The sequence below is a fragment of the Helicoverpa zea genome, chromosome 9, assembly GCF_022581195.2.
Source record: "Helicoverpa zea isolate HzStark_Cry1AcR chromosome 9, ilHelZeax1.1, whole genome shotgun sequence".
Taxonomy (NCBI): domain Eukaryota; kingdom Metazoa; phylum Arthropoda; class Insecta; order Lepidoptera; family Noctuidae; genus Helicoverpa; species Helicoverpa zea.
This window is the reverse complement of record NC_061460.1, coordinates 8,508,063-8,521,673: the sequence shown is the minus strand read 5'-3', so window position 1 is coordinate 8,521,673 and position 13,611 is coordinate 8,508,063. Positions and strand designations below refer to the sequence as shown.

At 35.1% G+C, this 13,611-nt stretch overlaps 1 protein-coding gene across 1 annotated transcript; it reads left to right on the top strand.

Annotated features, from left to right (window-relative positions):
• Nucleotides 1-548: 548 nt before the first annotated feature.
• On the top strand, nt 549-11,628 carry LOC124632951 (putative inorganic phosphate cotransporter). The gene is made up of 8 exons (XM_047167982.1): nt 549-681; nt 4,407-4,618; nt 5,477-5,716; nt 8,875-9,084; nt 9,568-9,735; nt 9,983-10,199; nt 10,578-10,816; nt 11,370-11,628. The coding sequence occupies exons 1-8, from the start codon at nt 645-647 to the stop codon at nt 11,598-11,600; spliced, it is 1,554 nt and encodes a 517-aa protein (XP_047023938.1). The 5' UTR covers nt 549-644; the 3' UTR covers nt 11,601-11,628.
• The last annotated feature ends 1,983 nt before the right edge of the window (nt 11,629-13,611 follow it).

The window sequence follows — 13,611 nt, the reverse complement described above, 5'->3', positions numbered from 1 at the left end:
CTATGTTATGATCTACGGCACCAAGCGTTGCTTAACTTTATGGTTTAACGACCCATACAGTATTGCTGCCAAACTCCTCCACGGTCTGTTATGTTACACAAAAATAATTCTTATAAACAAATGTCTCACAAATCGCAAAAAAGGTGGTTAATTCATGTTGTGTGTTAGTATGTAATACAACACAGTAGGCAGCATTATCTGACCTTGAAAGAGAAAAAAGAGTCCAAAAAAAAGTAATTAGTAGGTCAAGCGCAAATGAATAAACTTAATTAAAATACTCGTTGATAGGTACAGTAAAAATACCCACTGTTTTATACAATGCGGTTTTCATATCGGTAGATCGTCATTTATTTTATGCACTTGAAAAAAGAACGTCAATTAACTATTTTTATTTTCACTATGACGTATTCAATACCTTCAAGCGTTGCTTCTTTACAGAAGTTTATACAATTATCTTGGATCTTAACAATTTTTCATTTATCTGTTTAAACATCTCGCGTTATCAAGCGATCTGTCAGATAGTGAGATGTTACGAGGTTAGTGCTGTCAATTTTGTCATTCATGTCATAGTAAGTTGTGATGTAGTAGTAAGTGTAGGTGAAATCTTATATTAAAGGATTGTTGATGTACTGCATAGTGCCAAAATGCCTCTGATAGGATGGCGTCGAGTTCTGAACAAAGGTTAGTGCTTTTATATTTTTTTAAGTAAAATATATTTAAGCCTTCGAATAGAACACTCTTCTTCTTAATCGGACACTCTTGGCAGAGTGGTCGTGATCATGGATTGTCTCTGGCGGCTGCCCTTGCGATTTCTCTCCACTTCTCCCTGCTGGTGGCGTTCCGTGCGCACTCCACAATTGAGCTTGATGTTACAGATTTTATGAGGTCTGTCCATCTGGTTGGCGATCGTCCACGAGAACGCTGTCCTTCTATTCTCCCTTGCACAACTAATCGTTCCATTGAGTCTTCATTGCGGATGATATGGCCAAACATTTTAAGTGTTCTTAGTTGCACAATTTAAGAAAGTCTTTGTTTGATGTGAAGCTCTTTTAATATGGATATGACACTAAAGATAGTTAAAAACAATGCAGCAATTTTGTGGAGTTTTTAAGTAAAGCAAAATAAATGTACCTACAAAACATTTAAATTGTTTTGTCTACTACAATATAAATAGACCGGTGTAAACATTGTCACTGACCCATAATTTGATATTTAGTTTTTTTTTATTACCAACTAAAAAGTCTAAAATAAGTTAAAATGGGTATAAGTTAAACTCATCGGTGAATTCTAAAATATTATTTAAAAATAAATAAAAGATACCTAAGTATTGGATAACTCAGATGCCTAAGGTTTTTCATACAGTCATTGGTTTTTCTTTTATATTTTAATCGAATCAACACGAACGGCATTTGAAAGGAAGCAAGAAAGAAAATAAGTTTTTTTTTTTCATTCAATTGACAATAATACATGAATGCAATTCGTATGGTACCAACGGCACGTTTTTTACGATGTTATGAGGAAATATAAAAGGAAAGTTTTGATGACGTAAAACACTGTTTTTACCAAAGGGAATGTACCTCTCCACCTTATATCAAGATCGTCATCTCTATCCTGGTAATTTCTTGCGGTTTATGCTTGCGTAGTTACTTACTACAGGAAAGGATTTCAAGGAAATTATACTAGTTACAAAACATTAACCTACATTGCTGGATAATATAACATAAAAAAATCGGTAAAAAAACTTTTAAGTTAAACGGTTTTATCTTATGTGCACTGAAAACTAGAAAATAAAAAAATAGTTACTTACCTGTCAACCTACGTAGGTGGTCCCGGTCATATTAAACTAAAATAAAAACGTGGGGCCCATTAACTATTGCTGTAGTACTTTCTTCTAGAGGTATAATAGGTGTGGATTGCATCGACTTACTATAATCGTAACTGGAGATTTTGACAATCAATAATCAGCAGTAGCGGCTTCACCAGCGAACGCCGAGCTCATGATCTACCAAAGTATAAAGATATGCTTTGCCATAGGTAGGATTTCACAGGGGCCCCACGTTTTTATTTTAGTTTAATATGACCGGGACCACCTACGTAGGTTGACAGGTAAGTAACTATTTTTTTATTTTCTAGTTTTCAGTGCACATAAGATAAAACCGTTTAACTTAAAAGTTTTTTTACCGATTTTTTATTTTCTAGTTTTTTGTATTTAATGAAAATGCGTACCGAATATTCCTCATTCTATCTAATTCATTTAGTGTATCATTATTACACGGTTTCTTACCTGACAATTTATTACAATCTAATTCCTCAATACATAGCCCTTCCAGATACTTTTTTTTTAACAACCCCAAAAATCATCACATGACCTCTCCTGCTGTGGGTCAGCAGCGGTGAGGGAGTGTCAGACTCTTGACTAGAAACCGTTTTGTTCCGTCGTAGGCCTTTTATGTACCAGGGCCGCGGTAACTCTTTCGAACAATCTCGCAGCCCAGGCAGGCCTTGGCCCTGTTGGGCCCCGCTGGAGTTACTGACAGTTTTCTACTTGTGAAGCCCTTTCATTTGATACCCGTATTGGTGGGATTGATAAAAAATTGTTATCCGCCATTTTGTAGCGGCCGCCATCTTGGATTTCATTTTTTATAGTAAATTGTATTCTACTTGTTGAGTCCTTTCATTTGATACCCATGTTGATGGGATTTATAAAACCTAAGTTATCCGCCATTTTGTAGAGGCCGCCATCTTGGATTTTAATTTTATATAGTACATTGTATTCTACTGGTTGAGAACTTTCATTTGATACCCATATTGATGGGATTGATAAAACCTACGTTATCCGCCATTTTGTAGCGGCCGCCATCTTGGATTTCAATTTTTTATAGTATATTGTATTCTGCTTGTTGAGCCCTTTCATTTGATACCCATATTGATGGGATTGATAAAATCTACGTTATCCGCCATTTTGTGCCGGCGGCCATATTGGATTTACAATGTTATTGATATTACTATATTGTATTGTCATCGGAATTAAAGGTGTATACAAAATTTCAGATTAATCGGTTGACAGGAAGAGGGTGAAATTTGAATTACTAAATTTGACCCAAGAATGAATAAATAATAAATAAAACAAACGGGGTAAGCTAAATAAAACCGTTTAAAAATGATATTAAGTTTGTTTTAAAGTAGATTGTTTATGAGATAATCTTTCACAATAAAATTTGTATTGTTTGACAGATTTTTTTACAACTGACCAAGGATTGGTCGTGAATTTGATTACATTGCAACTTTCATAGCATTCTTCTTTAATAGCGTTGTTGGATCGGTTAATTTATTAGTATGTATATCTTGTACAGCAATGGCTGAGTAAACGTGAAGGAAACCTTTTGAGAATATCTTGACTTTACAGCCTGAAATCGCTAATCGAGAAATTGTATGAGGAGAGATCGCAGCCCCGCATGGGACGTTAAGAATGCTGATGATAGAGGAGTAAGAAAGTCAATTAGTAATGTTCTACCTACATTGCTCACCATCATCATCCTCCAAGCCTTTTCCAAACTATGTTGGGGTCGGCTTCCAGTCTAACCGGATTCAGCTGAGTACCAGTGCTTTACAAGAAGCGACTGCCTATCTGACCTCCTCAACCCCGTAACCCGGGCAACCCAATACCCCTTGGTTAGACTGGTGTCAGACTTACTTTCTTCTGACTACCCGTAACGACACCGTTCTACCTACATTGCTACAGAGGTTTTTTTCCTGTAAAAAAGATCTTTTCTCGGAATTGAATCGTACAATCAGTTGTTACATGTGTCATTTTGATAATAGTCTTAACAGACAAATGACAATCAGGATGATTCTGCATGTCTTTGTGGCACGCGCGGCTTTTATCGTGATTGATTGGTCCACGAAACTGTTATCAAGCCAAAGAGTCCTCTTAGTTTATACACCTACTTGAAAATAAGCCTCGATCAAAAGGAAGGGAATTCCAATGTTTTTAATGCAATTGTTTTCCTGTGTATATGTAGGTAGGCTAGAACTTTTCACCTTTGTAAAAACTGGGACCAGCTATATTCTAAGCAAATAAATGTTTCTTTCTTGGTTTATATATAGGGTAAGAAACAATGGATGAGCTATCTAAAAAACTGTACAAAAAAAATAAAGTTTCTTATGAAATAGATTCAGACATAGGAGAATGCAAGGAAAAAAGACATGCTGTGCCAACCCTAATTAACAATAGTAAGGGCAGGCAGTTAATAAAGCATATAATATGCATATAATAAAGCATATAAATAATATGCAGGTCGCCTCCAACAGGTATCTGTGGAGATCTAAGGGGGAGGCCTATGTTCAGCAGTGGACGTCCTATGACTGAGATGATGATGATGATGATCTGTTTATATAATTTCCAGCGATGGTGATACCCCAGCGCTATGTCCTGGGTATCATGGGACTATTCGCGTTGGGAAACTCGTTCACCATGCGGGTTTGTCTCAGCATGACCATAACACAAATGGTACTCCACACAGGGTCGACTGAACACATTGTAGGGGAAACGTGCCCAGACCCGGCTAATGTGGCTGTCTCTAATGCGACGGCTGTGAAAGCACCTGTATTGTTTACGGTAGGTTTAATAGAATCATTCGTATAACTGGTTCTAATGGATTTTGTTGGTAAAAGTGTGAGCAGTTCTTCGATACGAATACATAAGAGGAAACATTTTTTTTGTTTGTTTGTACCCTTAAGGCTCAGAAACTACTGAAACGACTTGAAAAATTATTTTACGGGATAAAAGGATATAAGGATAAAATTACTTTTAGGATATATTTTACGGGTTTACTATATTTGCCGGGAACGGGCAGTAGTTCTCATGGGATGCGGGTGAAACCACGGGAAAACGGCTGGTTTGAGTATAAAATCAGTATTAGCCGTCTCCTTATTTCTTTCGGTTCATGTACAAACCATGACCATATTATAAGAGTGATATTTTAAAAGCTTATCTAGTGAGTTTGCAATATGTACGTCTTTGAAATGTGATAAATGTTTTTGTTTTTAAATTGTTATCTAATCAATGACAATAGGATCTTATCATAGGCACTTATCAGTGATTTGGAAGATATAGATATAGAGATCTATTCTACGTGACGTAATAAACCACTTGTATTTGGTACGTGCCCAATATACCTAAATATTTAGATCTAAGTTTTAAAATGACCCAAAGTCATAAAAGGTATAACAGAAAAACAAAGTCTTTAATTGTGTGTAACATCTCTTTTGTTATCTTTTAATATTTTTATCACGTGCTATGATATCACAGTAGTTAAAAATAAGAAAACAGATTACACAATTAGATGATTACACCATCACCATTGTCACTGTTTAAGTTGAAAATGCATCTTCAATGTTGTTAGGATAAGTATAGAGATAGAATAATCTATTCAAATAATACTTAATAGTGTTTTATGTGAAAAAATTTCCTCAGGGGCGAGATCGTTACGACTGGGACGAGGCAACGCAAGGGTTTCTTCTAAGTGCCTTCTATTACGGTTATGTTATCACCCATTTACCTGGAGGACTGTTGGCTGAAAAATTTGGAGGCAAATGGACAGTGGGGATTGGACTTTTGTTGACATCTGTAGCGACTGTCCTTACGCCTTTTGCTGTGACAGTCGGTGGAGCCACGGGGTTGTTCATCATTAGAGTTATCGAAGGCTTTGGTGAGGTTAGTTTACTTATATTAATTTAACTTTTTGTTTTTTTTTTTTTTCAGTGTTAATAATTACAAGTACATATTTATACATAATTGTTTAATCACCATTAACCTCCTGCCCTTATCCCAATTCTTATAGAAAAGAAGAAAGAAAAGAAAGAAAAACGTTTTATTCACGCGAGTGACACAATAAATAAACCGGCCAAGTGCGAGTTGGACTCGCGCACCGAGGGTTCCGTACAAATGCTGTATAGATAAAAAGTGAGTTTCGCGCCAACCGTTCAGTTTAGAACAATCATAGTTATGGTAATTTCGTGAGAGTCAAAATAGTTAATATTTTTTATTTTATAATATAACTAAAATAGTAGGCCAGTACCTTGTAAAAGTTATTTTATTGAAGTTATTTATATACAACATTTTATAGTCATCATTCAGAAATCTGATTGAAAATAACTAATTATGTCTTAAAGGTCATGGGGCATATCTGACCCGCTTTGTAAAAAGTGGCGGACATGAATCAAAGTCGTTTTAAATCGTGGAGAATGGTATGACGTTTCTTTGAATATAAATATTTTATTAAAATTCCATGGAGACGAATGTCCAGGATCGTTTGAAAAATATAAAAGACAAGCAGTTTCAGAGGATTGTACAGGTTGCAATGCTAGTTTTTATTGGTAAAGACATTTCATAAAGAAGGAAGGTGCCAATCCGGATGACCAGGATCTGATGAGGATCTGGAAACCCAGAGAAATCGAGGGCAACTCTTGAATATTGTAGGCACGCATCGAGTCATAACCAGACATGTGAGTGTATTTTTGAGGGTACTGGTAAACTGAAGGTTTGGAGCTGATTTGATTATGGAGACTACAGAGAGTCAAGGGAACTCCCGAACGGTATGTTGCAACTACCACGTGTTTGGGCTTATTTTATTCGTATTGGCGAAGACTTTCCACAAAGATAGGTTTGACTGCCATTGTGGGATCGACAGCTAAGATCAGATATAGTTATGGGAACTCCTTTACAATTTATAACGTAACCTTGTGTTGGAGCTTATTTTATTTTAGGTGATGAGAATTCACTACTAACTTGGGTTAAAGCAGCCATTGCAGGAATGGGATCTTTTATTTTTGAGGGATTAATCACCTAAAGAGCCCCAGTTTCAGGTTTTTTTCCGCCTGGTTTCTAGAGCCTTGACAAAAGTGTAATTCTGTCCCTTTCTTTGTTTTATAAAGTCGGCATTATTTTATTTTGTAGCATTTTACAAACAAATCCAACTTCAAACATATAAAAAAGCAACAAGAAAACAAAAGCAAGAAAGAAATTAAAAAGATGTTAGGTGCATCGGTCTAGAAGTCGGTGTCTAGAGGATGCATCTATATTTATTTAACCACCGAGATCTAGACCGATGCATATAAACAGTTTTCTTGTTGTTTTAGAAGTTGTTTTTTTTTTTGTAAAAAGTTTTTATTTTTATAACTTTTGTGAAAAGTTCTCGTCAATACGAATAATATAAGCCCAAACACGACGTAACTAAAACATACTGTTGAGGAGTTCTCTCGACTTTCTCACGTCTCCATCATCAGGTAAGCTCTAAACCTTCACTGTTTGACAGTATCACCAGACATACATCTGAGAATCAAGTTTTAATCCTATGCATGCCTACAATTTCTGATAGTTGCCCTCGATTTCTCAGGATTTCCATCATCAGATCCTGACCTGATGACAATGGAAATAAACGGCGAGTATACTCTTTCACTACAAAGAAATGATTTCTCAATTCCGTCAAACTTGGTCGTTTAAATTCCCCATTGAAATGAGGAAAATATTTAATGTTTACACCTGATTTTCTCTAGATTCCCATGGTTCACATTGATGCGACTAATGCCATAGTAAATCAGAGCCTTTATCATTATACTGTGCTATATTTCGTTCGTATCCGCCGTGGGTATGGTTTTCATACTAAGGTGCCCAATGACCATTGAATGATTTAAAATTTTTCACAGTTTAGAGGCCATTATATTTAAGAAGTGTTTGATATGAATTTCACTTTTTATTCAAAACGTTAATATCTCTACGCGTTCATGTGAAAAAGGGTAGGTAGTAAGTTTATAATTATTAAAAAAATATTTTATGTCATGTAAGCAAAAATAATATTTTAATATTTTATGTAACTTCAAATTTATCATTTTCGCAATTTTTCCTTTATCTGTACTATATAACGTTGCTTCGTGCCGAATTTTAAGATTCTGAGTTCACGGGAAGTACCTTGTAGGTTTTGATTCCCTAGCGTGTGACGGAAATTCGTCTAAGGTGTCGGTAAAACTGCTGTATCTTTTGATCGCGTTAACTTAGAAGTTTGATTTTTTCATTGCTTAAAGGGACAATAGACCTAGGTATTTGGTATAAATTTCAATTTGGTACCTTTATTCGTTCGTGAGAAATAAGGTAGTAAGTTTCATTTTATTAAAATATTTTTTTTATATTATATAACAAAAAAAATGAGATTTTCGCAATTTTTCCTATATTTGCATTATATAACAATGCTTCATGCCAAATTTCAAGATTCTGAGTTTACGGGAAGTACCCTGTAGGTTTTGATTCCTTTGCGAGTGTCGAGAATTTGTTGAAAATATCGACATAATCGGTTGTATCTTTTGATTGGATTCACAGCCTAAAGGGACAATAGACCCGAGTATTTCATGTGAATTTCAGCTTGATACGTCCACGCGTTCTTAAGATAAAGGGTCTTGACAGACAGACAGACAGACAGACAGACAGACAGACAGACAGACAGACAGACAGACAGACAGACGGACAACAAAGTGATCCTATAAGGGTTCCGTTTTTTCCTTTCGAGGTACGGAACCCTAAAAAAAGAGAAAAATACAAAACAAAACAACAACAAAAAAAAATTCTTATCGGTTGGCGCAGTATGTATTGTTCTTGCATACTCTTCTGTCCGCCGCCATCCCACAAGAAACATTCTTTCCAGCCATGTTGACTTTCACTCAATCATCCATCGTTTCCTTGGTCGTCCTGTTTTCACTATGTCCATCCACACTCATGCTCATCACCTTCCTCACAACATGATTCCTCCACATCACAAGCCCATACAACGACAGCCTGTTTCTACATAGATTTTATCATAATAATCAATTGTTTTGTTCCAGGGTCCAGTAACACCAGCCTTTGTCTTACTACTAGCAAGATGGGTACCCCCATCAGAAAGGTCTCGCTTTGGTGCCATGATATTTGGAGGAGCTCAAGTAGGAAATGTTTTTGGCCCCTACATTTCTGGAATCCTATTATCAAATGGCGGTGACTGGGCCAATGTATTTTATGTATTTGGAGGTCTTGGAATTATATGGTTCGTGTTTTGGGTAAGTTCATAATCGTTTACAAAATAAAATAACGGAGAATGAAACTGCATCAGTAAAACATTTTAAGCGAAGGAAGCTATTTGCATGCAAGTGCCATCATATAAATAATCTTTATTGCAAAATTTAATGGATATCATAAAATGTGACATGAGCGTGTGATTCGCTGATGTAGAATTTTTCGGGACACATCTGCTCTGGCATCACGTTGATCATAAAAATACATCTTAAGACAGTCTTTTCATGACATTTGAAACAGTAAAATTCGTAGATGTGCCGGTCTCGCATATCTAAATTTGTAATTCATTTTTATAGATCACAAATAGGTAGAGGTATTTTAAACCTACAATTAAAAAAAAATGGTTACCATTCCTCAAAAAAAAAATACTTTTCCAGTACGGGAGCAAGATATTCTACTTCCCATTTGTCTTTATCCCATTAAAAGCTAAACCACCAGGTTGTTCATTCATAGTTTTTTCTTTTCAGGTTTTCCTATGCTACAGTACGCCCAACACCCACCCATATATTTCTGACGAAGAACGAGAATACTTGAACAATACTGTAGCCGCAACTGGTTTGAACAAAAAGCTGGACCCCGTGCCATTCAAAGCTCTGTTACGATCCGCACCTTTGTGGGTTCTTGTAATGGCGGCTGTAAGTGTTTTTAATTTTCTCAAGTGTAATAGAGAAGGGGAAATGGGGATCTCAAACGGTTCAGAATATTTCCCGACTAAGAGTTTGATAATTTATGTTCAAACAACGTCCTTTTACATTAAGCCGATTTGAATGGCAGACACAGTATGAGTTCAAGTGCAAGTGGCTAAAATTTCTTTGAGTGGACGACTTGACGTCTTTTACTTTGATGATGCACAAATTAACGAATTTGTTCTACATGTTTTAGATTGGCCACGATTGGGGATACTTCACGATGATAACAGATCTTCCCAAATACTTCTCAGATGTCTTAAAGTTCAATATCAAAGAAACGGGACTCATGTCAGCTTTACCGTACATCGCTATGTACGTGACCTCCTTTATTTTCGCCAGTATCTGCGATTTGTGTGTCAAGAAAAAATGGCACAGTATTACAACAGGAAGAAAGATTTACACAACAGTCTGTAAGTATTACCTTGATTTATTTTGCAATCATTGCCATAATGATTCTATCAAGATAGTTATCCCATAATAAATCTGTTTTCATAATTGTTTCCGAGTTATTGAAACGCCAAGATCTACATTAAAAGTTTCGAAATTTTATTGCAATATCCCATAGCATCCTCAATAGATCACGGCATATTATCGTAATGGATCATTATGGTTTTCTTTTTCTACAGCGATCAATTCTTTAGTCACAACATAACAACTAGACAAGCTATCCTCCTATGACTAACTCACAGCTCATTCATCAGACATTTATTCTAAAACAATGTCTGATATATCATATTAATCGATTTAAATATCGATTATAATATTGAGGTCATCTTTTTCTTCCCCAGCGTCTTCCATACCGGCACTGTTTATTATTCTGGCCTCATATTCTGGCTGCAATCGTGCTGAGGCTGTTGGCCTTTTCATAGCCTCTATGGCGTTCATGGGAGGCTTCTACAGCAGTGTCAAGATCAATGCCATGGATATCTCCCCTAACTATGCTGGTACTTGTTCCGCTTTCGTCAACGGTATTGCTGCTATATCGGGCATTATTACGCCGTACTTGATTGGGTTGCTGACTCCTGATGTAAGTATGATCACTGTGATTTGATTCTTTTGCATTTTCACTGTTGCCATTAGCTTTAATATAAAACAAGGCATAAGGTATACTGAGTTATTCTATTTATAATGTAGTTGGAAAAAAATACCGCATTATTTCCGTACGAAAATAAAAAATTGCACTGAAAAAATATAAACAGCCTGTTACAAAATGGCACGAAAAAGTTTTTCACAGCCCATTTTTTTTATTCGTAAAGAGTTAGGGAAGGGCATTCCGCTTGACCAGGCCAGCAGATGTCGGAATAAATTAACTCAGCCGAAGAATTGTTATATTTTTTGGTCATTTTTTTTTCTAGAACATCAAGTCTTCCTCAATTTAGTTTTGTGGAGCGAAACAAATTAGATTAGTGACATCTTTTATTCATAATTTTTTTCCAAAAGATTTTTATTTTTACTCGTGGCAGTTCACTTTTTTTTTTAATATTTATAAAATCGCAGGAAAATCAATTTGAAACACCTTTTCAATTGTTTAAACTAACTGTTCGAGAAATGTTTACTAATTGTCTTTTCTTTTATTACAGCAAACGATAGGTCAGTGGCGCATAGCATTTTGGACCGTATTCATAGTACTTGTAGGGACCAATGTCGTATACCTTATTTGGGGATCTGGTGAACCCCAGTGGTGGGATGACGTAGACAAATATGGTTACCCTCCTAATTGGAAACATGGACCTTTGAAGAAACGAGCAGTCGATGGAGAGAAGAAAATTGTTTATCCTAAACATGACCATTCGCCCGTGTCAAATGATTGATTGTAAATAAAATATTTTTTTAATTTTTTGTTGCTGGTTTTTATTGATTTCTATTTTAAGAATCTATCCTCTGTAGAATTGCACTGCTTCGATCAAGGTTCTATGTTGAATCGTTGAAACTAAATACATTTTATTTATTGGAAAGTATTCTGACCACTAAAATAAGAAGTAACACCAGTTTCTCAATATCAATTTTTGATTCCCCGTCAAGTAGTGAGATGTTTATAATCCATTAATAAAATACTGTGTTTATGACAGCGCCATCTTGTTTGAAATGGATGAACTACTAAGTTTAACGTTTAGTAAGTTGATAATGGCCTTCAGGCTTTGAACAGATAAATCGATAACCTTCAATATTTAACAAGTTTTGAAATTATTACTGAAGATGTCAGTGTTCTAAGAATTTGTAGATTTCTTTTGCTAGACAACCAAAGTTATATCCATTTATTGATTGATTAATTAATGTTAATTCAAAGTTTATACCAATGTATGCAAAACTTGAACGGACTTAATATGATATCACACCCTTAACCAAAATCGTCAAGATCTTTTTGTCATCTAGTTTTGCAGTTTTGAAGGAGATTTTCTACTTGAAAACGTTTAAACCCTTAAAGAATAATAGAGTCATGAGCAATTTAATTTGACTTCAAAATATCTCCCTCAGAGACTGAAGCCGTGTGAAGTCAATTACAAACTTTCGATATGCAGGTGCACAGGGATGAACGAAACTAATTCAAGGTCAAGGTCATTTCAGGTTCAAAGACTTATGTCATTGGCCAGAAAATAGCGTTTCGAACCTCTAGGGTCTCAAGATTCATTTGACTCTGCTGCTGTGAAGGCAATTATTCTTAAATCTGATTTTATTTAAAGTTCACTTGATTACGTTTTGGAGATAACATCTTTTATTTGGGCTTTTGAGAAAAAAGAGAAGAGTCTTTATTTCGTGTGTTTATTTTGTTTAGCTGGACTTTTATAAAGTCTGAGAAGAAAGGTGAGAAATGGAAATATGCCTAAGATTTTTTTAAGTACTTAGCTTATCTTTTGAATAATTAACATTTAATCTTGTAATCAAAAACTATTATTATTTAAAACTAGATGATCCCACGAACTTCATATTGCTTAAACCTTCCATAGACCTTTATAAACATTTTAAAACCAAAAAAAGCCTTATCGGTCCAGCCATTCTCGAGTTTTAGTCAGACTAACGAACAGAAATTCTTTTTTATATATACGATTGTTGCATTAAACTACTGATAACGATCATTTTTTAATTTTATATTTGTGTTTTGAAATGCTTAGAAAGATCAAAAACTGATTATTAGATATTATTAAAAAATATATTTCAATTTTATTCAAGGACAAATTCAACTACTACAAAATGCAAAATGCTTTGTAGTACAAAACCATTTTTCTTCAGAAATAAGTTTTATTCATAACAACGCACTTTACTCTTTCTATTGCGGATATCTCCGTGAGCCAAACCCTCCGGGAAATATGATCCGACCTTTTTGCATTAGCTTTTCCTCAATGATGATACTATTTCAAGTCGTATCTTTGAGTGCTGACCTACCCCAAGGTCAGCAAGTATGTTATGACCCCTTGATCTAAAGTAAGGTCTGGAGACCGTCATCAAGTTTTATGGGTAAGAAAACTAAGCGAGATTAATCTATGTACCTAAGAGTAAAGGATCAGAAAAATCTTAAATACATTTCAAATGTGTGTTTGTTTGGTAAAAAAATAAGCTTTCTAGCGTTTTCTGAGTAGGTTATTATTTCCAAAATAAATAATTAACCATTTTAAATGCCACAGACAATATGGTAGAAGTAAGTATGTAGTAGCTATTATGCACTCATCCAAATTGGAGATCTAACTTAGTTACTGAATTTAAAAACCTAACCTGAAAACGTTATATCGTAACTGCTCGCAATTTGATTTGAACCTATTTGAAACGTATGTACTGTTTATTGATAAATCATTCTTCTATAAAATTTCTGGCAGAGTTTATTACCCT